The following is a 24,799-nucleotide window of genomic DNA, read 5'->3' as shown; positions in this document are numbered from 1 at the left end:
CTATAAACCATATAAAGTTGTATAGGATTTTTTTCAGTAATTTGAATCATTAGTCCTAATTATGAATGTTTGTGAGGTCATACGTGGTAAATATTTTACAGTAGTTTACATAGTGACATTGTGTGTAAGTCACATAGACTTCCCGGTATTTTGACACAAGATTAATGTAGTTTGAAAATCATTATTCTCAACATTGCATAATATCAGACAACATAGTAGGCTCTAAATAAACATTTTGTAAATAATTATAGAATAACATGGTTAAAATTAAAAATCTCACAGAAACTTGATTTTATTATATACAAATATATGACATTAATGGTCATAATAGCCAAATGGAAGCATGAATCAGCTGCTATGTAAAAAAAAAAAAAAAAAAAAGATTTTGTGATATGTTTTTCATTCTATTGATCTAACCCATGACATTTAAATGTTTCTTTAAAAAATTGAATTTTCCCAAAGTAGCTAATATTCCAAATAGTTTTTAAAAGTTTTAAAAATGGTTTTTCCTGCTTCACATCTCAGACTTGCAATTCCTTCAGTGTACATTATATTGAATAATAATATCTGATATTGATATGCTTAATTTAATGATAATACTGAAATATATTTTCATATTCTTTCTTTTTGATGTACATTAATAAATTACCTTTGGGATTTTTTATAAAATATTTATTAGTCCATTCATCATATTTTGCAGATAGCCATGTGCCTAGACCCATAGTAGCACTAATATATAAGTCAAATTAGCCTTTTCCACCTTCTCTCTTTATTCGAGTAAAAAATGCTGTGCTTCTATGTATGTGAAATTTCAAACGTATTTTCCTAAATCCCCATCCCAACTCAGCTGTCACTCCTAAACTCCTACTGGCCTCAGACAAATGCAGAACAAGGAAACCAGCCATTCAAATTGCTGCCCCAAACTAGCAGTATTGGCATCACTCGGGAGCTCAACAGAAATGTAGAATTTTGGACCTTACCCTAGACCTACTGAGTCAGAATCTGCATTTTCTGCATTTTCACAAGCTCCTCTAGTCTTCTTCTATATGCTTATTATAGTTTGAGAAGCACTGATATAGAAGTCTGTATTCAAGAACATATCTGAGCTTTCTGCCTAGGAAATATTTAATTTTGAACAAGGAATGTTATTCAACAAACACTGAATGAGTGGTTAGTTTTTTTGTTTTTTTTATAGTTGACACAATAGCTTCATGATTTCTGTTTCATTTCAAGGTATCCATGCTGTAGGTGGATGGAAGAGGCTTCCCACAGGAAGGCACCATTGGCCAGTTGTTCCCATTTTCCTTTGGCTGGATATGCAGAATATGAATTGGTTAGTTCTCTCCAAGCTGTTGCTTAAAACATAACACATTTTTAAATTCAATATACAGATTGTTTGAACTAACACAAATTCCTCTTACATATTAGAAGTAATTATGGTTTATGAATCAAAGGCAAAAGTATCTTCTATCATAAAAACTTGGAATAAGTTCATGGGCTGATTTTCACCCAAATATTTGGGTAGTACAATGTCTATACATAAAAAGCCCATTAATCATCTGAGTTTCTGATTCAGAAAATTGAGACTATTTAAGATATTGAAATTTGAAAGATTTCAAATTACCGTATAATGACAGCTTTATTTATAAAACCTACTAGTTACCAACGAGTTGGAGGTAGCATTCCCTCTGTTGTGAATCCAGCCCCAGACTGAGTGAACTATAATGACTATGAATTCATTGCAAATTTTAAGTGGCCTACAGTTGAAGATTACCACCATTTTTGCCAGACTTTAATCTAATTCTAGCCTTTGTTCCCTGCTGGGAAAGATGTATGGTCATTGAAGCCTGAGCTCACTGATAAGCAACTAGCTAGCAATTTTTATCATAACTAATACATTAATTACTACTACATCCACAATATATTTTTCATCTCTTCTGATCCTCTTAAATTGGCTGAAAATTATAAAAAATCATTTATGATGTTCTTTTGCCATTCTGGCTTTTTAAAAAATCTCATTTTTTAAAAGTTATTTGTTCTATTGAACATATAGCTAAAATATTGAATTTGTTAATAATTCCTAATGGGCCAATAGATTAATCCTCCATTGGTATCTATATTATTTCTGTGTCCCCTCATCGAAAGTATGACAGTTATACTTTATATTTCTTCAAATACTTAAGATTAAATTATGCAAATCATTAAAAGAAATATACTTTTAGAAATTTAGTTCAATATGAACTAAATGGTGTGCTGTTTGGAAATTGAGTTTAAGGTAAACTAAAGTGGTGTGTTTGTTGATGCCAAATGTTCGGCTTCAGTAAATATACTAGGAAGCTCTTGTGCCTTGTATGCACTATTTGAAAAAAACTTATTCTTTTTTTCTTTTTTCTTTTTTTTTTGAGTGGAGTGTAAGTTTTGTAAATGTTAGAGATTAGAATAAGCTGTAAACATTTTTTGGTACTGATTTTGAGAATTTAAAGCAGATTATCTTTTAAAACTTACATAGCTAAGGAACTGGTATTTAATCAAAGAGAAAATGGTATTAAACTTTTCAAAATCTGAGTTAGACAAAAATGCAACACATAATAGACTAGTAGACCAGAGGATAATGGAGTAAAAAAGATCCTTGCAAAACCCATTCTTTCTAAAAATATAAACTTTTATATTTAAATGAGTTTGTGAAAGAATCAGTATCAGTGAAGTTCATTTTATAGATCATTTGAGTGTAATTCTTTGAGTAATAGGATGGCACTCTTTCAGATTTTTTTTTTTTTAAAGCTAAAGACTTTGATCTGACAATCTGTTTCAGGAAATCTCAGAAGATATGATACATTCTTACTTTTTACTTTTAAAGGATTTTTTGGTCATCATTTTTTATTACCTGAAGTGCCAGGTTGGAACCTATAGCTACTGCTAGAAGTCTTAAGGGCAACAGCATCACATGATGTATTAAGAATTATATGCAGCCAGGTTTTTTTCAAAGCACAGTACTATAGCCATTTTTGTGGATAGGATTCTGTGACATGTTCCTTGTCAAAAGAGAAGAAAAAAAGAGAAGTTTTTATTCTTTACCTTGCTAGAGTACTGTTAAGTGTTTCCTTTTGTGTAATTATTGATATACATGAGTCAGTACACATTAGAATCAGATTTAAAAAATTTTTTTTACAAATTTTTTTCCATTAAGTTGTAATGGTTCCCTTTTTGTTTTCATACAGTGAATAATCTTTTAAGGGTTTTGTTTTGTTTTTAATCTAGGTGGTTATAATTTTTAGAGATGATGGCATATCTCATTAGATATGCAGTATAAAGTTTACCGAGTGAATAAAGCATCAAATAGACCTACATTTTGTACATATTTATAAAATGTACCTTAAAAACATTTTAAACATTTTGCTTTAAAAAATTTAATTGTTCAACTCAAACTTATACTTAGACACTTATACTTCAACTATCCTGATCATCCATTTGATTGATGTTTGATTTTTCCTGTTTTTCAAAATTCTACCGTATATATAGGTAAAATTTTTAAGATTTTTTTTAAATGTACAAATACTTCATATACTTTTAGTTAACTTTGCCATTGTGCAGTGAAAAGAGGGTTTGTATTTTCAAAGATAAACTTATTGCATCTAAATCAATGATGGGACATTCAAGGAAGTGCTTATTCATGAATTCCCTCCTGTTATACCATAATAAAGTCTGGTTGATCACCTTTAGTAGCTGTCTATATGGAATTGCCTTTGCACTGACAATCGAAGTTGCTTTAAAGATACACTTTTTCCTAAGTCTACCAGAACTACTGCAGACAAAGCTGATCTACAACCTGGTCATAACATAGGTCTTTTGAGGAGAGGTGGATGACAGGATAAGTATGTATTGGTTAAAATGATTCTGAGGGCAATTAGAAACAGACCATAAAACTTGAGTACGCTTGTTCAACAGGTAACTGGGAAATATGGCGTATGTTTGGCAATAACCACATCCTCTAGAGAACTCAAATACAAAGGATTTATAGAATATGTTCTTTAAAAATGAAGGTGGTAATCATGATTCATGCTTCAGGAAAACAACCTGTGAAAAATTATTACTCCATTAAATTCTAGATGAGCAGATTTTCCCTATTTCGACATACATGTGTCCCACAGCACAATGTTCAGTGTATTTCCATCCTCAAAAAGAGAGGATGTAAGGCAGTTTAGGTTACTCAGAGCTCTTTAATTGTTCTTATTCCACAAAAAGTTAAAATATGACTGGGCAATGCCAAACAAATCACTTGCAGTTTTTTCTCATGGCAGGAAAGTGATAGCAAAAACAAAACTGGTGACAGTACCCACAGATCTTTGGTGTTCTTATTTGTAGCTAGTATTCAGTATTAGCAGTTGGGGAAAAAATGTGTTAGGATGATTCATCTTTTGACTTATTTTTGAGTACCAGTGAAACCAAAGGGGCTTTTTGAGAAGTGATTTTAAGCTCCAGTGTATGCTATGTAAAGGAGTTCATTACTCAGAATGGACAGTACTATTTTATGATTTATAAAAAACAATCATTTATGTTGCATCTTTCAGGGAAGGGGCTCTCCTGACCTGAATTTATTAATAACAATTCTTTATCTTGTTTGACAGATAAAGGTGCTTGAGAAAAAAAATAATGCTCCAAAGTAGAATTCTGTTGATGCTGAATTAAAAACTGATTATCACAGAAAGCTTCAGTTCTTCTGTTGTCTTTTATCCAACTATGAAAATAAAGCTATTGACAGAGTTTAGAATTCTTGTCTTTTTCAGTAAGTATAATATAACCCCCTAAAGTCTGGTATTAGAAGCACCTTAAATGACCCCATCATTTATTATGAGAGAATATTAATAAAGAGCAACTTTAATTACACACTGATTTTAGTGTAACATGCAAATGTTTCAAAGTTCTTTAAAAAATATCCTTAGGCCAAGGAGACGTTATGGGTAAACCCAGAATGGCTATAAAGAATCAACTGGAGGAGAATCTGTACACACGTGTAACACAAGTATGATTTTTTTGGTTTATTCTCTTTTCACATGGTCTTTGCACTAGTAAGACACCGGCTAACAATGAAATGTTTATTCTTGTTAAGAAAAAAAGAGAACATGGGATCCCTGGGTGGCGCAGCGGTTTAGCGCCTGCGTTTGGCCCAGGACGCGATCCTGGAGACCCGGGATCGAATCCCACGTCGGGCTCCCGGTGCATGGATCCTGCTTTTCCCTCTGCCTGTGTCTCTGCCTCTCTCTCTCTCTCTGTGACTATCATAAATAAATTAAAAAAAAAAAAAAAGAGAACAAAGGTGATAAGTGAAATGGCTACCTGCCATTTTCACAAGGTTTTAAATTTGACCAACTCAACCTTTCTCTGCTCCATGCGCATTTTTACGTATTTGCAGTTGTTAATACATCTGAGTCGATTTCGGGTTGCAATGACATAGTGGTTTCTCAACTTCTTTGAAAATGGTCTCACCTGTATTTCCATACAGACTACGAAAAGAAACTAATTCTTTGGTCACTTCAAACTTAGCATTGATTTCTCAAAGAATAGCTGGGAAAGTACTAGAACATTTTATTTAGAGGCAAAGAACAATACTCAAAATCCTGTCCCTTTATAATTAACTGTAGATGTTGTACCCAATGTCCTCACTCTTCAACCATTCTTTCCAAAAGGCTAAGTTGTTAAAATTATTTTCTCTAGACGTTATTTCTTTGGGCTACTACATTCAGAAACCATGACATAACTATCAGTAAATGGCTTTGCTTGGCTAACAAATGGGCCAGACATAGACTTTTCACTTATTTTTGTGAAGAAATCATGATGTGATGAGATACTCTGTTTTAAAATGTTTACGCTTTCCCAATAGTTGGGTATATTGTGATGAGTGCTTGGTCTGGTTATGTCAACATATATTGCATTTTTTAGCAGTTACAGTATCATTGCATGACACATTATTTTACCATATGATTTAGTTAACACTCTATTGTGCCTTCAAGGCACATCATTCAAAGTACAGTTTTCTGTTTGGATATAATGGATATAAGCTGGTAACAGAAAAATAAATTGTTGTATAGATAGACCAGGCACTCCAAATGCTTTCACATCGTATCTGCATCACTGATTTTGTAGCATACCAAGAAGGAATGTGAAAGGATGAGAAAGCCATAAGCAGTTTCTGTAGCAGCTACTCAGCCTTCCTACTGTGGTGCAGAAGTAGCCAGACAGTACAGAAATGATGAGTGTAGCTGCATTCCAATAACTTTATTGATGGACACTAAAATTTGAATTCACTTAATTTTCACATGTCAGTATTTTTCTTTTGATTTTTTTTCCCCCAACCATTTTAAAACCATAAAAGCCATCCTCATCTCACTGGCCATACAAAACCAGGCAGTAGGCTGGTTTTGGCCTGTAGGCCTTACGTACTTTACTGATCTTTGATCCAAGAGATTTAAATAGAAGATGGTGAGTCCAGAATTAATGGCTTAGGAACATTACAAAATTATCAGCTAAATTATGCCCAAAAGCTAGATTTAGTAAAGTTCATAATATTCCTCTTGTAGAAGTTATAAAATTTTATTACTTCTTGAGACAAAAACCAAAATTGACACGAACATGAAATTCAGCAACTATGTGGCTATTCAAAAGGGAATCTTTATAATTCCTATTTTTTTAAGGAGGTGAAAATCAAAAAGAAACCAATTAAATTATCCGTTATATTGTCAGCTTTAAAAAGAAGCCACAGTAAGTCATATCAAATGCATTTACTTTGTCTTTCAGAATAAATGCATTCCTGAAAAGGAGATAAAAATCAATTCTTAACATCTAGTTGAGGTATTCAAAAGAATAAACTGACAGTGTTTGAAATGCAGAAGGCTCGATTAAGAGACTAATAGCTACAGTTAAAGAAGTTACTGAGTTACTAAATTCATTTGCCCAAATTAAAAAACAAAAATCCCCCAAATAAATATCTTTAAAACAAAATTACCAGGCATCAACATATGTAAGAAAACATTTCTGAAGCCTTTATTTACAAAAGCTTTAAAAACAAATACCCTCTGTTTTGCAAATAACATTTTGTTTAAAAAGGACCACCCAGTTAACAGCATTGTAATAATCATGAATAAAGAATGTACAAAGGAAACAAACCAATGTGGCTACATTTTATGATTTGCTAGTATTACTGATTGAAATGTAGATAACACACATCATAACTTGTAGTCTATCATTTCAGGGAAGAGTTAATGATTACCAAAATGTCTTCCTACACATGCTCTGGTCTGGTCACATATTCTGCATGGCTAAATATTTCACAGTCTCTTTTGTCAATATATATAAAATAGATTGCAAAGATATACACAAAAAAATAAACAAGCATTACACTCCTCAGGTAATTGTAATTAGCTATATATATATATATAGCCATATGTACATATATATACATATGGCTATATATATTTGTATTTTGTTTTGCACCAAATCTCTCCATTATTTATCTTTGTAACAACTATGAAAGCACAATTTTTTGTCTTCTAATTTAATTTGGTACAAAATATACCTAAAGACTTGCTATCTTTGGACTTTAATGAAATTGATCTGTGGAATCAACAAAAAAGCAAGAGCATCGTAAGTATGGCTATAAAATGTTTAAAAAATTAAAAATAAGGGTAAACGGTGACAGAATAAAAAGAAGCATATCAAAGAGAAGTGTGCTATCATAAAATAACTGCAGCTTCAATATCTTGGATGCCAGTTTCCTGGCAGACATTAAACATCCAATCACAAGGGATTTCTCCTGAAGGGTGTAAAGCTGGTTTGAAAAATTCTTGTCACAGAGCAGCCTATACATGCCAATGAGAAACTGACAGACACTAGATGTGCTTGGAAGATTAAACACTACGTACAGAAACAGCAGTTACTAAGCTCCTCAGTAGTTTTTTGTCTTTTTTTTTTTTTTTTTTTTTTTGTAGTCTTGCTGAATCAACCGTTTGCACAATGCATGTGTTATGTCTGTGGGTCAAAAACAAGTAAATACTGTATAAGGTTGGCAGATGGTCATTTTTCCAGCTAAGAGCAAGAAAAGCCAAAATTTCTGATAAAACAGAGGATTTGAGTCAGAATCACTCTCTAAAGTGCAAAATTGATGGTCCACAATCTCAAAAAGCTAAAACTCCTGCAGAATGGAAGGGAGACATGAAACAGGGAAATAAATTACAGTCAGTGCTAGTTAATTTAGGAAGGGGGAAAAACAAACCAAGCCCAAGCAGATAAAGTTTATCAAAATATTCAATACGATGCAGCTTTCCCCACTCTCTGTCACACATGCCTGCTAACAAGTATATTAAGTTAAGGCCAAATTTAACCTGAATGCTTTTCTATTTATTAAGATCTGAGATAGGAATGGTCATACTAGTACTGAAAGGCAGAAAATAAAATGGGCTATGAAAGAAAAAAAATAGTATCTATTGTTCAAGGGATTCAACCAGAGATAAAACCTATATACAAGCTTGTGTGTAGCTCAAATAAAAATAAAAGGACTATTTCATGTCATGACTGCTTGTTGGCTTCCTCTTCATATGCATTCCCTGTGCCATTCTGTACATAGGATGAACCAGAACCAAGGCCATACAAATGACCACAATATTTGGCATCATCAATATGATCTTCAAAGAACATCTAAAAAGGAATTTTGGGGAAAAAAAAAAAAGATAATTTTAACCAAAAGGTACCACTGGTAACTTATATTTCAGCAATGTAAGTACTGACTGTTCATTAACTAAAATGACAGCTCTTTCCTATGATGCTCCTTTGAGGCCACACATTTTAAATTCACTGAGTAAGACTAATGTCCTCAAGAAGTACAGAGAGCTCAAGAGAAACCAAAGAAAAAGATTACAAAAAAATTGTATAAACATGTCTTTCCTATGAACATTTTAGATCAATTTTATGAGAGTCTGTAATGATGGGAAAATGGCAGGCATTTTTATTTCATTAATGTAACAATACTCAATGGTGAAAATGAATGAATATCGCCAATGATGGGAGAAAAAAGTTTAGGCTTGTAAGTAGCCTTGAGTCTACATGCAAGGCCGAGTTGGCTGAAAACAATCAAACCCTAAACACATTCTGGACAATAAATCTGAACATTCACACTAGGTTACTATTCTTGAAGAAGCCCAGAAAAATAAAGATAACAAATTAGCAGCAGAGAATCCACCATTAATTGAACCATTAAGGTATTTTTAAAATGCAAAGCTGAAAATCCAAAGATTGCTTTAATTCTCTAATGTAGCACTGGAAGAAGTACAAAACAAAGTATTTACTTGTCACGAATAGACAGTCCAAATCACTTCTGAATCAATACTTGGCAAAACAAAACAACTATTATGCTTTCTATTATTAATACAATTGCTACAAAAGTTTTAAATTTCCAGATAGTTCTCAGTCAATTCTTGAGCGTCTAAGAGGAATACTCTAAAGAATTCTACAGTTATATTTTGCAAAAAGAAATTCTTTGCATTTAATTTACAGTGAGGTATACCTATATCTATCACTCCATTACGTAAGCTAGGAGGAAACTTGGGTTCATTCAATTCCACTCTTCCATGACTAGCTTATATTCAGTACTGCCTTTTGCCACGTGAAGGGCTCTGCTCAGTGTGATTTTTGATTCAAAAACTACTTCAGATTTACTTAACCACTTGAGAATTCAGAACCTCTCTGTAAGAATCTACTAAAAAGCACTATATAAGCACTACTCTACAAATCCTCAAAGTGCTGAAAAATGGCATGAGCAAATGGTATTTTACCAGCAGTTTAATGTCTAAGAGAGGACAATGCCAGGGAAACCTAACATGTAGATTACTTGACTTGGCAGCAGCAGCACCGATGTGGTCTACAGAAAGAATTCTAGAGTTCTGCTAGTAATGTGCGGGTGACATTTTTGATAGAAGTTACTAGCCTCTGGCTTCAGTTCTAATCTAAGAAATAGTATGGTTGGACCTATATGATTCCTAAGGTAGTTTAAAGTGTTTCATTTTTCAGTCTATGAAGAAATCATTTTTTCACTGCCCTCTGAACTACATTTCAAGAGGACTTATCTTTGAACACTTTCCACCATATTCAAGTGCGGTGGACACAGCCTACATGCACCTCTAACCGGATCTTCATTTAATGAGCACTTATCGCCCAAAAACTTTTGCCGTAAGATTTTTAATGTTCTCAACCTAACAACCAACTGAGAAAAAGGCACTGATGTCTTCATACTTCTCTCATTTTGAAAAAGGCCATTCCTGTGAGCAATGAATCAGATCCCGCTTGATGTTGTGGTCCTATCCGTTCCAGCTCTAACTGTTCAGCAACTTCCTGTAAACCACCCTAGGAGAAAGAAAATCCATCTGTCAACACAGAATCAGTACAATCCCCGAATTCAAAAATTACGTAACTCAGACGCTGACCAAAATATAAATGGACTTTAGCACAGAAAGGTGGTGGACCGGGATCCCTGGGTGGCGCAGCGGTCTGGCGCCTGCCTTTGGCCCAGGGCGCGATCCTGGAGACCCGGGATCGAATCCCACATCGGGCTCCCGGTGCATGGAGCCTGCTTCTCCCTCTGCCTGTGTCTCTGCCTCTCTCTCTCTCTGTAACTATCATAAATTAAAAAAAAAAAAAAAGAAAGGTGGTGGACCATATGAAGATCAGAAAAAAAAGAGAAGGTGAATTACAAACTAAAGTACTTGCTGAATAAAGGGAGAAGTATATAATTTAGTAGAAAATGAGATCCTAATTGGGAAAATTTATCTTCATCATATGCTTTAAGGCATGTGACAGGCAAATAACTTTCCTAAAGATTTAAGGGAAGCAGATCCTATACAAGAGAACAGATCTACAAGGGAACATTTACCAAGTACATTCACAGTCAATCCATCCATCAACATAAAACTGCCCATTGGCAATTCTCAAATTTTCTTAAGCTTCTCATCAATCATCTCTAAGTAGTTTCATCTAAATTTGTTACCAAATAAAGCTATTACGATTAACCAAATCCTTAAAAATTCATTAAGTGCTTAATTACGGTTTTGTTAAGAAGAGTAAGTTACAACTCCTGAGATCTGCTTATGTTAATATTGCCAGGCTTCACAAAGAAATGACAATGAAAGAAAAGAAGAGAGAATGAATAAAAGAGAAGTTAACAGGGAAGGGAGGGAAGCACAATAATGGAGGGAGAACTGGAGGCAAGTTAGGAAAAAAAGAACAGGACGACAACAAAACAGACCCAAATTCCTCTCTAAATTGTTAAGGCAAACTAGCCCTCTGATTCACAGCTTGAAACAGTGCTTTGCACAAACAGTGCTTACTTCTGTGCTAAAAATAACATGAGGATTAGGTATCATTAGCAGCTGCTTAGGAGAGCAACAGAATAAGGGCAGTCAGCATGAGTGACCATAGGTCAAAAAGCACCTTTGCCTTCAACCTAAATTTGACAAAGCAGCTCACTCAGGGCATATACAGAATATCTGGTGTACTTAGAAATTTCCCAATATCATTCACATAGGGAGCAGTAATTTGATTCTGTTCCTAAAAAAATGTCATTGTAGAGACATGTCAGATTCTACAAAGCACTTCTAAAGCCAGATTAAAACATTTAGACCATGGATTCTCAGCATGTAATACTTTCAGGAGGTGAACTCAATTTCTACAGCAATAAGGCTATCCTACTACAACTGCAAGTTCACTTGACTCACAGCTAAGAAGTCTCTTCAAATTATATACAATCCTGCTGCTTTTAGGTGCTACAAACACAAAGTAATCTTTCTTAAAAATTTCCCCAGTTATATACCATATTTTGTTGTAAGGCAAGCAAACTTCGGCCAAAAAACTACTTCGCTTCTGATTTTAAGTTCATTTGTCAAAAGCAGTTTCCTTATTCAACTCCTACAATATTCTTTCTGCTTAAAAGTAAAGCTCTTAGAGTTTTTACCATCTCCTAAAAGTAGAACTTTATTTGTACTTCTAAAAACCTGATAAAAAAACATGATCAACCTTGACGAAGGTTCTATGAAGCAACCACTTTACCTAAATGTGCTTTTTAGTTGTAGCTTCTATACAAACACATCTGAAAAAAAAATAAAGCCCTTCTATTCCTTGGGAGTCTGCCACCATGGGTGGATTAGTTTTCAAACTGAAGGAGCACTCTACTTATTAAAGAAACGTTCCTTTTGAAAGAATTTTCAGAAATAATAAACTATTACATATGCATTTAGCAGTATCAGAATGTAAGCTACTGTCCCAGACAGGACTACACATTACCATAGCACTAACTGCTTGACATCTTTTAGAACAGGAAAAAAAAACAAAACACAAAAAAAACCTTTCCATGTATAATCCTAGGAACGTGATCCTATGACTAGAACGAACAAAATTTTTATCCAAGCTGAAGAGGAAACTGTTTGCTACCTGACTACCATCTGTACATTGCTGGCCACCTCAGATTTTATCTTGCATGGATAGACAGTGCATATGTTGGGCAGTGTAAACTTGCACTTCTGTGCATGAGAGCCTCACTAGTCCTCACATTTTTGTTCAGGTTTATGATTTTCAATCCAGCAGTCATGAGAAACCTGATTCTTGGTTTGAATTTTGCTGAGAATTTATATTGCCAATGTATGCTGAAGTTCTGAAAAAGACTTCCTACAAATTATTTATGCAACAAAATAACCAGATAACGTAACTACATTTAATATAAAATTTAAAATATGGCTTAAAACAACATCCTAGGCTAGGATCTTACTTATCACTCAGTCTAAATAGTGTGGATTACCAACTGCCACTTGAAGCCTTACTTTGAGATTTTTGCAGCTCTTCATGAGGTACTTCACATCATAAATGACAGGAAAAAATAATCGAAGGATCTCAAAGAAGTCAAGTTCTTCTTCAGGCAAGTTAGAGTTGGTCAGGATTTTGATTAAATAGCCAAAGTCATAACCACTACAAAAGAATTAAATATAGAATAGAGACACATAAATACCAGAGGTGAAAAAATTTTTTTCTGATACAAATTATAAGTAAGTCATAACTGTAGGTCAAAAAAGGAATCAACCAAAAAAAGAAAAAAAAAAAGCACATGAGAGAAAAGACACGTTTATGATAATGGGAAAATGCCATCACCTTACCAAGAGTGATAAGAACTTGTCACTATCATTCAGATATCAATATACTAGCATCCCAAACCTGCAGTCACAGATTACTATTTTGCTGAACTCTGAAGGAAGAACTCTTTAAGAGGAATATCAAACCACTCTATAGATATCTCAAAAAATTTTAAATAACTATGGAAATGGAAAAATAAATATGAATGGAAACTTGGCTGAAAATGTCAAAAGGTAGCAGAATTGGCAAAAATAATACAATTCTTCCCATACTTTACATAAAGAGGTCATGTGCTTAAAAATCTGGAGTGGGGCACCTGGGTGGCTCAATCAGTTAAGGGTGTTAACTCTTGATCGCTGCTTAAGTCTCCCATCTCAGGGTTGTGAGTTCAAGCCCCACATTAAAATACTTAAAAATTAAAAACAAAAACAAAAAGAACCCAAAGAGTAATTCCCTAATGGAAGTATTTTCTTTTCCTTACATGATCTTATCAGTCATTCTCTTCCCTCAAAATTCTGTTCCTATCTCCTATGGCTCCTCAAGATATACCAATGAAAATGCTGCACATGGAAGAAATAAGAGTAGTAAACAATGAGAACTAAAATCCAGAGAATAAAATACCAACTCCCACACTTTCAGATCAAGATCTCCTCTCTCTAGTGTTTTTTTCCCCATAGCTTTATATGTCCCTCCATTCCTGTGCCATAATTAACTTTTTTTCTCTGTCTACCTTTATTTACTTCAAGGGCCTCTTACAAGGCACCTTCCTCAAAGAGCCTAACTCCCAGTAATTTCTTATACAAGGTGTTTTCTCCTACTATGCTTTAAAATGCAGGTATTGTTTTCTACACTAGTCTAAGTAGGAATCACACTTTAAAAAATATCTCAAAATCTTTTATTACACATAGCTGGAACTCAGTACATATTTGATGAGAGACGATATTAATCGGTCTTTTGAGGGGATACAAATAAAATTTCTATTTAATATTCAGAATTACTTCTAATATTAAAAAGAAAAAAGAAGCTTTACTACTGAAGACTGGTAAAGCACACTACGGTATACGCGATAAATGGCAGAACCTTTAAATTTCTGGTAATTGGCAAGGAAGTAATTACTATCTAACTATATATAAATTAATACTTTTGCTTACTACTAGTAAAAGACTATGAGAATTTCCGGTTTATGAATTTCTTAAACTAGTCTTTATCTCCTAGAAATAGGTTAGAATATGAAGAAAATATTTAAAATGGCATTTAGAATAAAACATACCTTGACAAATAGTGGAGTCTAATTTTTAGACTCTACATTCTAAAAAGACATGAGCCCTTTGTTCCTCTTAATATCTCCAATGCCTAACACACAGTATTTGCTCAGAGTATTTTTTTTGAATGAAGTAAGTCCTATACAACAAAAGGACAAGGATGATGCTCTCTAATTATGACCAGGAAGTAAAACAAAACAAAACAAAACAAAAAACTGAAAAAACATTCCTCAAATTAACAGAGACTTCAGTCTTGTCTCCTGAAGTAAAGCTCAAATGCAGAACAAAGAGAAAAGATGACAGGTGAGAATTACTATGTTCGGTACCAACTTAAAAATTACTGCTTAGTATTACACCAGAGTTTGCAATATGAACAGTCCTTCACTGTAATCATTCCAGAGGCTAGAGCTGAAAATGCAGGAGACTCCTTTTTTTTTTTTAAATGTGTGGAATGGACCCAATGTAAGAACATTAAGAGAAGGCCAAATAAATTAATTACCAAGGCCACTTTTAGTCCCTGGGCTTCCAGTTTAATTTAGTTTACCTAAATAGGAAAACTCTGTCTTATTTGGAAGTCTCTTCTTAAAAAATGGAACTAATTCCCCTTCTGGAATTCTCTTCAACAATCCAGTCTTATTTTATAATAAGAATTAAAAATGACTATTTGTTGAGAATTAACTGTGTGTAAAGTCTTTTACTAAAATGCTCTAAATATATCATTGGTCATTAAAACAAGATATTTACCTAAGTAATGCCAGCTGATCACTCTATTTAAAAAAAAATAATAATAAAATCCACAACCTCTACCCTCCCCTAACACTCTCTTTCTGGTTTTTTACTGCATTGCACTTACTAACCAATAAACCACAATATAAATGTCATCATTTAAAAAAAAAAATTGCCTACTCTGACCAGAATATAAACTTCATGAAGATGAGGATTTTTGTCTGTTTGGCTCACAGCTTAATTCCTAGAATCTTATACTGCAGTACTTGGCATTGGTAGATATTAAATAAATATTTTCTTAATGAATGAATGGTTTAATTCTAAGGCTCAGAAATGTTAAATGACTCTTGGTAACATTGATTCCAAATGGCATTGCTGGATTTAAACCAAGATCTACTTTATCAGCTTAACTTTTTCCACTATGTAATACAGTCTCTCTCATAGGCTAAAAATGAATCTCATACCTTTAAATTAACCCTTAAGCAGACCAACATTAGCTTCTTAAGAGAGGAGACTGTTTTGCGGCAGCCAGTTCCCTCTCGAACAGTGACCCACACCAAGTATAAAGCAGCTAGGAAACAGAAACACAAATGCTATTTTCAATGCAATTTTTTTTCTTTTTTACCTATGAAAGGATAACCATTTGACCCCTTCGCAAAGGACCACTCCTGATGTCATAAGAAGTTCTGCAAAGTACTGGGTCTCAATTCCTTCCTCCTCATGTTTTTTAAACTGGATGCCAGATGTTGTTAGTAGCTCTATAGAGTCCTGAGCATACATGTCCTCCCTGGCAGGAGAAAAAGAAAGACAACCTTCAAAAGCGCCATACTTCAAACTGTTTTTCTCCCACTTACATCTACAACTACAGTGCCAGAAACAACGAAACAGAGGATTGGCTTGGGTCCAATTATTCCAGTGCTTCACATATATGAAGGAAAATACAATTTAAATATAAAGGTTATTATTTTTGAAAACTGTTCAGTAATTCATCTTTTAAAAACAGTCCAAGGGTAAGATTTTAAGCTTTACTATCGATTCAATTTCATTCGCCTTTCACAAGTTAGATATATTTAACTGAGTTTGAAAAAAGGGTCTTCTACTCACCAGGGGCTACCACCACAAAATAAAAGACATGTTTTTTCCAGGGGCTTTCAGTCTCAGCAGTCTTTTTATAGCTGCCAGATGGAGCTGTAGCCACTGGGGTGACAGCCTATATACATCTCCCATCTCCCAGCAGCTCCAGGAAGAAGCTGGAGAAAACATCTGATGTGGCTAAGTGAAACTACATTCCATCCTAAAGAAAAAGGGAGATTCCTCCTCTCACTAATGATAAGCCTTTCAAATGGCTCCAATAACCAGTAACATGCTTAAAATGAAAGCCTTTGCTATAACAGCAATAATTTCTTCTAACAATCTTAATCCTAGAAAATCACCTTCCAAAAGTCAAACCAGGAAATCTAAATATAAACCAGTCCTTCAAGATTTTACTTAAGGCAAAAAAGCAAGCCCTAATTTCTAAGCACACACAGGAATCCAAAATGTTAAATTAAAAAAGGATCAAAACAAAGGTATAGGTTTCTGAGAATACATGAGAAGTATTTTGTGCACTGCCCATTGTATTTTCATTTACTTTTTAAATTGCAAGAATATTAATTTCCACCACTTGGCAATAGAAAACTCTATTAAAAGCCACAATATAACTAAACCAAAAGAAACATTTTAAGTAAAAAAGTATTCTTAAGGTCTATTCTCTGGACATCAGTCTGCTTCTAGATGTCTTTGAAAAATAACAAAACGTAATGCTCTATGACACCAGATGGTAAATACATTTATTGTGGTGAACACTACACAATGTATGGAACCTTATGCACCTGAAACTAATATAACATTGTATATAAACTGTACCTTAATGTAAAAATTAAAAAAAAAAACAAAACAACTAGCCTCTGAAACATTTGAGAAAATAGAGGGGAACTGCAATCATCACTTTAGACCAAAACTCCCCACAGAAAAACCCTTTAGGAAAGATATCTGAATAAATCTAAGTTTTTTTCATTAAACAGATATTATTAGCCTTATTACACTAAAAATATGTATCTTAAACAGCAAGTTTCACTCACCAGGCTCTGATACCCACACTGGGAGGCATACTTTAGCAAATTATAACCAACCCAAAGCATAACAGATTCTTTCTCTAGGCTCACATTATTCTGGGCCATATGCTCACTTAATCTTTATTACAATACACTCTCAATCAGAATGTAAGCTTTAAGAGGGCAATGATTTTTGTCTATTTTGTTTAATGTCTATCACCATGCCAAAAAACATGTGAGGTAGAACAGTAACAGGAATCATCCAGAGAGCTTATCAAAAATATGGAATCCCAGGTCCTATGCCTAGACCTACTGAATCACAATATCCAGAAGAAAGACCTGGATAAGTACTTCAGGCATTCGATGATCAACAAGTTTGGTTAAAAAAAGGGGAGGATAAATTACTTCTTTCTTTTTTCTGCATAGTTTACATAACTCAATGCAGCGTAAGCTAATATACTGTCATTTAAATTTCTTTGGAGGAAATATTTTAAAATTTGGAACCAATTCCATGCGTTATAATGCCCAACTCATTAGAAGAGAAAGCCGAAAGCTCTATACAGGTAGGCTAATAAATCTCTAAATAGGATGAAGAAAATTTCCTGCTGGTAAGGAAAACTCCAAAATTGTTACAATTCAATTCCGAATCAAGACTGTCCATTTCCCAATCCATTTCAAGTTTTCAAATCATTCCCCACCCTCAAAAATCTTAGTAAATGGAAAAAAAAATCTCAGTAAATGCAGGAATATATTAGAGGATGCAAATCTCAAAAAAGTAGTGAAAACACTGTTGTGTCCAAAATGTAAGGATTGCTGCAGGTGTAGGGATTGACTTACTGATTAGAACAATCTGTTCAGAACAGCAGTGACTGCTCTTAATACTAATCAACTACTGAAGTTTAAGGTGGCAAAATATTCAGGTATAATAACCCAACAGGAGTGAAAGCCATGTACAAATCTCTAAAAAAGGTTTTCCCAAAAAGCAGATATATACAAGGCTGCTCATTTCAAATAATATCCTAAAAACAGAAACCAACCTAACTTTACTACCATACTTTAATAGTATGTTAAATTACCAACCAAACTTTAATAGTATGTTAAATTCAAGAAATATGTTTTCACTTTTTTTTCAAGTAGGCTCCACATCCAACGTGGGGCTTAAACTCACAACCCCAAGATCGAGTCGCATGCTCTATCAACTGAGCCAACCAGGCGTCCCAACTTTTCGACCTACCTATAAGTATAAGCTCAGCCTACTATACAAATTCACATTTTTAAACACAACAAGTTAAACATTTTATAGTTTGTACATTTTACATTTACATTTTAAAACACACACGCTATATATTTGTTTTTGCTAAAAATCATGAGAAAAGGCAAACCAGAATACAGACTGTCACAAATGTATGAATGGTCAACTAGCTTAATATTTAATGAACTCAAACCAAGAATACATAAGGTGCTCAAAAAATCTGCAAAGGCTATATGAAAGACAACACAAATAGCCTGCAACTCCATACCTGACACTTAGGTGCCCTTTAGCCTTCAAATGCCTGTCCGTGACCCAAAAAACAAAATCAAAACCACCCACTGTTTGATTCTGTCCTTTCTACTTATGATTCTCCATTTCTTTCCTCTGCCATTTTGCTTAAATGATTATCAGCTTCCTTTCAGTTACCACTGAACCCACAATGTCCTATAACCTTTATTACACTATCAAAATGATTCCCTCAAACACTAAGAATTATTACAATCATCAAACTGATGTTTTAGAAATTTGTTCTCATCTCCTTTGATAGTTTTAATTTGCACATCTCCTCAATAGTCTACTCCAATTTTCATTTTACATTATCAATTCCAAATTCAGTTTGGAGAGAACTCCTATACATTCATCGTTATCTAACAATTCTAATTTTTGGACTTTGGCAATAGAAAGCAGACAGAAAAGTTACAGGAACATTAAGTTATAAACCATGACCAACTTTTCTCAACATTTATCCCTGGTGCCTAACACAGTTGCTGACACATTCCGGGCACTCAAGAAAAAAGTCAATTTTCATCTTTCTTCAAAATACCTAGATTCTATTCATCGTACTGTCTCTACATTAGGTAGTCCCAGTTTTATCTTCCAATTAATCATTTCTACTTAAATAGTGCATTCTACTATATCCTTCTCCTTAAACAACTTCTTGGACATTAACATTAGTATAAATAGTAGCAAAGCTTGGTAACAAGTAGCCCTCTCTGTATAAGAAAAAATGTCTTTCAAAGATTATAATAATAAGGCAGTTGTTACTATAACAAAGATGTTTCTAGCAAAGGAAAATGTCAATTTTACCAGAATGGAGACATGGATGGGTCCCCTTTTACTCATGTATTTATATCACAACAGTATCTTAGTTTAAAAACATTGTTCTAATGATCAACTTGGGAAAAAAATAACATGGAACAAATGAAATGGTGAAGAACTAATTTTAAAAATGGTTCTCTTTTGAGAAAAGGATAAAAGACATTTTTCAGTATTTCAGTACTGTAGTACTTATAGAAGGTTATTACCAGTTTACATAGAGAGTACAGAATCTTTACAAGATTCTAGTATACATTATGAAATCCAACAAAGTAAAACAGAGAATGAGGCTAAATACAATGTAATTATAAGCCACAGTACTATAACACTATTCTCTAAAACCATCTGCCCTGGCTTTTTAGATCTTATATGCTAAATATCACATTATTGAGGTTCTTACATTGGCACTACTGCTAACTGTCCCACAGCTTCTTTTACTATTTTTTTAAACCAGATATAAGATATTACACAAGTACAAGCTGTCAAATAAAAGGACACTGCAATATTGTAACTTAGAATATATTAAGTATTTCCCCACCTTAGAGTCAGTTTGTAAACAATCTGCCCTCACTTAAAAACACTCTAAACTTCCCTAAACTATCAACCATGAGCTTAACTTAGAATTCAGATTCTGAACTGTATCTGAAAGAAATAAAGTTCAAGGATACCATTACCTCTCCTATATATGTAAGTTACAAGAGGTTTTGTGGGCTGATTGGAAACGTAACTATTATGTAACATTGACTTGAAAGGAAAATCCACCCAAGTTTCCAAGAAATGCCTTACTGCCTCTGACATGTAATCTACTCATAAACTGGAGTCAGATATATTAATCTCTTCACAAGGATAATTACTACAACAAAGATATATATATTTCAAATTGCAAACAAAGTTTGAAAGTAAAACTAACGTAAGGTTATTTTTTCTATCAAGAAGTGATTTCAATACCCAAAGTTTTTCAGGTTTCAAAAAAAGTGGCAGTCATACTTTTCAAACAACATCTTCAAAATTCAAAGTATTTGAATATAAAGTCTTCTTTATCCTAGTTCTTTCATCCCATAAGAAGAAATCTAAACTTCTGAAATTAGGTTTTAAGTATCTCTAGGATAACTGTGCCAAATTCAGTTAGCATTTTTCACCGTGAGGGAAATCAATTCTTAAAATTAAGCTAAAAAAGTTTGGGTTATATTTATTTCCCACTTACGTCAAATTAAATTTAAAATTAAACTGCCAAGTTGAAGTTCCTGGAGGATATTCTCCTTGCTCATTCATAAATGTCAGTCCTAGCTGAATTATCTTTAACAAGTCTACATTACATCGCAATAGTTGGTACTGATAGTCAGCATTGCTCCTGAATTCTCCAATAGGTCTTGCAACCACACCTGGAAACTCGGTGTCCTGTAAAATAGTTTTAAGATTCATTATTTACTAAATGATTAAAACCACAATTCACAAATTCTTAGAATAAATATGTAATTTTCAGTTCAAGTCAAATAATCCTATTATAGATAATGCTCTACACATTCATGTTCAAATACAAATTACCTTTTAACTATGAAGAACTTCACTTTTTAGAAGCATAAAACTCTGTAATAAACTTAATGACTTTCTTATCTTAAACTTAATGACTTTAAGTATCAGTAATAAATGATAAGTGCACCAAATATTCTCTTCCCAAGGGAGGGGAAAATATAAATTCATGTTCCTCAAGGGGTATGTGAAACTATGCTCACAGTATGCTAGTGTTAAAACCAAGGAACTGGTTAAAAAGAATGGAAAATGCATCATGCTTTGCAATCATTTCTCTGAGACAAAGTCTGTCTAAACATCAAAACCCTCTTCATTTCTTGGGGTAAAATAGTTCTCTCTCTATAATCTATACATCATCAAAAATTGCATGATACCCACTTATTCCTGTAAAACAGTATCACATCTCTAATGTCACTCCTTATCATCTAAGAAATGATCACTATAAATTTTTGTAGGAAAAAAAACTTCAATTCTAATTACGGGTTAAGTATACCTTTACTAAATAGGGTATCTAGGTACACTCAAATATTCATATATTCACCATTCAACCTGCCTCTCCCCACAGAAGCACATTTATGTATTTGCATTAAAAATATTGAGGAAATGATACTATGATATATCACTTTAATTTTAAAACAAACTGGGAAGCTAAGAACAAAATCTGAATATCAAGTCACTATGAAACGGTAAAGAAATTAAAACTCTAAATCAGTCCAACTCAACAACCAACCACACCACTGGATGTTTGTGTTATGGTAGGTGTGCTGTGGGAGAGAAAAGGTAGACTAGGACACTAACCCCTTGCCTTGCAGAGCTTACATCTAGAAAACAGTACGGTAATTACCACAAATGTACAAGGTACAGTAGGTAAAGCAGCAAAATAATTAACTGAATAGACGGTCGAGGTAGATTGAATACTATATGCAAAAGCAGAGATGCTTAACAGCAGTGTGTTCATCAACTCCAATGATTAAAACAACACAAAAATTGCAGACCAACAAAGTTTTACTGGGAGATCTGAGTTTCTGAAAAGACATGCAGAAGCTCCCTAGCTTTTGGGCGCTCATCTGGTATTATCAGTTACACCTTAAGTGTTGCTGGGAGCTGACCTGGCACTCACAGCTAAGTTCTAACATTCATCTGTTGTTGAGTATAAACAGTTTCATACTTCATCACCAGACAAGACCACTCTGTCATCATGACTGAACATAGACAAAAACATAAACATTATTCTAACCACAAAAATGATCAAACATCCTTCTAGCTTGGCTGATGTAAGTGAATGCTGCTTCTTTATAGCTTTATTCTCACTCTATTCTTCTCTCATTCTAGTTAAGACTTATTAAGATACCCTGTCACAGAATTACCCCAGCTTCCCAACAGCATCCAATTCTGCACAAGGCCCTGCTTCCTTAATCCCTCCCTAAAACCACCTGACAGAAGCCCAAATCCTAAAAGTCTTTTCTAACACTCTTACTGAAATATCCCATGATTACAGTGGCATGCATTTTCCCTCACTGTAATGAGTAATAAACCCAATTTGTCACATTGCAGGAGCGTTCTTGATGGTCTCTGGTTGGAGGACACTGATAAAATTTTTTTATAATTAGATTAATCCCTAAAATATTAACTAGATGGGTTGAATTCAGGGCTTTTAAAATCCCTCTTCCTCTTTTATAAGAAGCATCTTAAGGATGTGAGCATAGGCATACCATAGCAACGTAATTATATTTTCTGATAACTTGGCGAATTTTCTTCATCTCTTCATCCAGGTTGCAAGCCCAAACTTCACAAATTCTTTGGCTATGATCTACAGTTGCTGCTGGCATAGTGAGGGCACAGAAGTCTAGATGCCAAGCATCAAAATGTTATACTTGATTGAAGATTTGTTTGTTTCATAAAATACTTTATCCTTTATTTTTGTACCTGTCAAAATAAAAACCAAATTTATAATAATAAATAATAAAACCAGTAATATCAGAAATCTGAATCACAGGATAATTGGGTTGATACAAACCTAAAAAATTATTTATTCAAAGTCACTAATTTGTAAGATAATCAGTTTGGGAAATGACTTGTCTAAAAGTCACAGAGTTAATCAGTAGGAAAAAATGACCTACAACATAGGTTTTCTGGTTCTAATATCAATATTAAGTAACAGTCTTTTTTTATGTGTACATACTAATCACTTTGAAAAACTTTCCATTAATTAAAGATTGCTCTGAATGAAACTCTTTCTCTGAACAAAACTTTATAAAGACATCCATTTCCACATAGAAAATGAAAAAAATAGTGATATAAACAGGATCGGATGTTACTAGGACAAAAGGAGTGTTTGCTTTTACTCATTAACAGAACACTCAAAATCTAACTTGATGACAAAATCTACTTTAGTGGCATTTATTCAAGTCTGATTAGAAGGGACCTTTTTTAGTAAACCACTACCACCAACAGAAGGGGAGGGGGGGAAAAAAAAAGCTCTTTCTGAAAAATAAGTAACAGCCACAGAAATTGTTTCACTGTCCAAAACTGGAGGAAGAGAGAAAACAATAGGGTGTATGCATTTCAAACTGTTTTCTCATTTCCTAAAAGCTTGAGCATCTCCCCCCCCTCCCCAAGTTACCAAATACACATCTCTCGTTTCTGGTCCATAAGCAGAGTATTATGCTACCTAATGATAAGAGTACAGCCCCATCTTGGACAGAAAAATTCCAAAGGCTCCTTCATTTTTCACAGAAGTTTGGGGGAAGAAATTCCTAAAAAGGGTAAAAAAGGGGAATTATGATCCTCCCCCCCCAAAAACACTTCAGTCACAGATGTCACCTCAAGTCCTCTAAGAACAGAAGTCCGAGATCTAGAGGGACCTCGCCTTTATTACCCTCCCCACTCCGCGAACCCACACCCACACCCACACCCACACTCCGAAGACCCTGTAGCTTAACACGGCCATTCCCCCTCTCTCTCTACGATTCCAGAAGCCCCGACCAGGCACCAGAGGCCTTCTCATCACGGGAGATCGAATCTCCGTACTGCGGGCTCCCGAAGAAACGAGAGGACAAGCACCGAGGCACTCAAGTCATGGATAACTCTCTTCCCTGGCAGGGGGCCGGGGTGAAGGTGCTTGATAACCACTGATGGAGCCAGACCGACTCCCGAGCACTGCTGCGGGAACAACTACGAGGAGCCGGGGAGCGGAGGATCCAGGCCACCGCCCTCCACTCCCAATTTCCGTCCAACAACGTCGAAGCCCCAGGTACAAAGCCTTTGCGTCATCACTCCGCGCCGCCCCCTTGACATACCCTCAGCCCGCTACCCTGCCCCCGCCCCCGCCCCCGCCCCCGCCGCCGCCGCCGCCGCGCTCCTTCCTTCGCCAGCCGCCTTCCAGCTGGCGCCATCGCTCACCCTCTCAGGTTCGTCGTTCCCGCCCCCTTTCGACTTCCCCAACCCGCCCCTCCCCCCCCGGCAGACGCAAGATCTACTTGTGTCGCTGAGCTCGCGCTCCTCCTCCTCCTCCTCGCCATAGAGACAGCAACCAGCGGCGGCGGCGGTGGCGGTGGCGGCGGCAGTAGCGGGTGCCCCATAGACACCTCACGCCCAGCAAGGGGGAAAGGGGAGCCGGGGCTGGCGCCGCACCGCGCTGCGCCGTCGCTTCTCGCACGTCCTGGCGGGGGCGCTCGGTG

At 34.9% G+C, this 24,799-nt stretch overlaps 2 protein-coding genes across 13 annotated transcripts in view; one reads left to right on the top strand and one right to left on the bottom strand.

Annotated features, from left to right (window-relative positions):
- Positions 1-8,695, top strand: part of ZDHHC2 (zDHHC palmitoyltransferase 2) — a 70,017-nt gene extending 61,322 nt beyond the window's left edge. For 7 of the 9 annotated variants that reach the window (XR_013352752.1, XR_013352755.1, XR_013352757.1 and 4 more), the window contains 3 exons: positions 1,234-4,783; positions 4,941-5,020; positions 5,108-8,695. The gene's annotated coding sequence lies outside the window, so the exon portion shown is untranslated. Of the gene's footprint in view, positions 1-1,233 lie in introns of all 9 variants that reach the window. The other 2 variants (XR_013352753.1, XM_077848933.1) reach the window with 2 other exon arrangements.
- Positions 7,015-24,795, bottom strand: CNOT7 (CCR4-NOT transcription complex subunit 7). Of its 4 annotated transcripts, none has more exons than XM_077848935.1 (7): positions 24,599-24,793; positions 22,832-23,045; positions 20,794-20,987; positions 15,775-15,936; positions 12,855-12,999; positions 10,279-10,389; positions 7,015-8,688 (listed from the first exon to the last, which is right to left on the bottom strand). In XM_077848935.1, exons 2-7 carry the CDS (start codon positions 22,946-22,948, stop codon positions 8,560-8,562), a joined length of 858 nt encoding a protein of 285 aa, XP_077705061.1. In that variant the 5' UTR covers positions 22,949-23,045; positions 24,599-24,793; the 3' UTR covers positions 7,015-8,559. The 4 variants fall into 4 exon arrangements, with proteins under 4 accessions (XP_077705061.1, XP_077705062.1, XP_077705063.1 ...); XM_077848936.1 differs by lacking the exon at positions 24,599-24,793 and adding an exon at positions 24,150-24,363; XM_077848937.1 differs by lacking the exon at positions 24,599-24,793 and adding an exon at positions 24,183-24,363.
- Positions 24,796-24,799: the final 4 nt, after the last annotated feature.

The sequence above is a fragment of the Canis aureus genome, chromosome 15 (genome assembly GCF_053574225.1).
Source record: "Canis aureus isolate CA01 chromosome 15, VMU_Caureus_v.1.0, whole genome shotgun sequence".
NCBI lineage: Eukaryota > Metazoa > Chordata > Mammalia > Carnivora > Canidae > Canis > Canis aureus.
The sequence above is the reverse complement of the archived record's forward strand: the minus strand, read 5'-3'. Positions and strand labels throughout refer to the sequence as shown.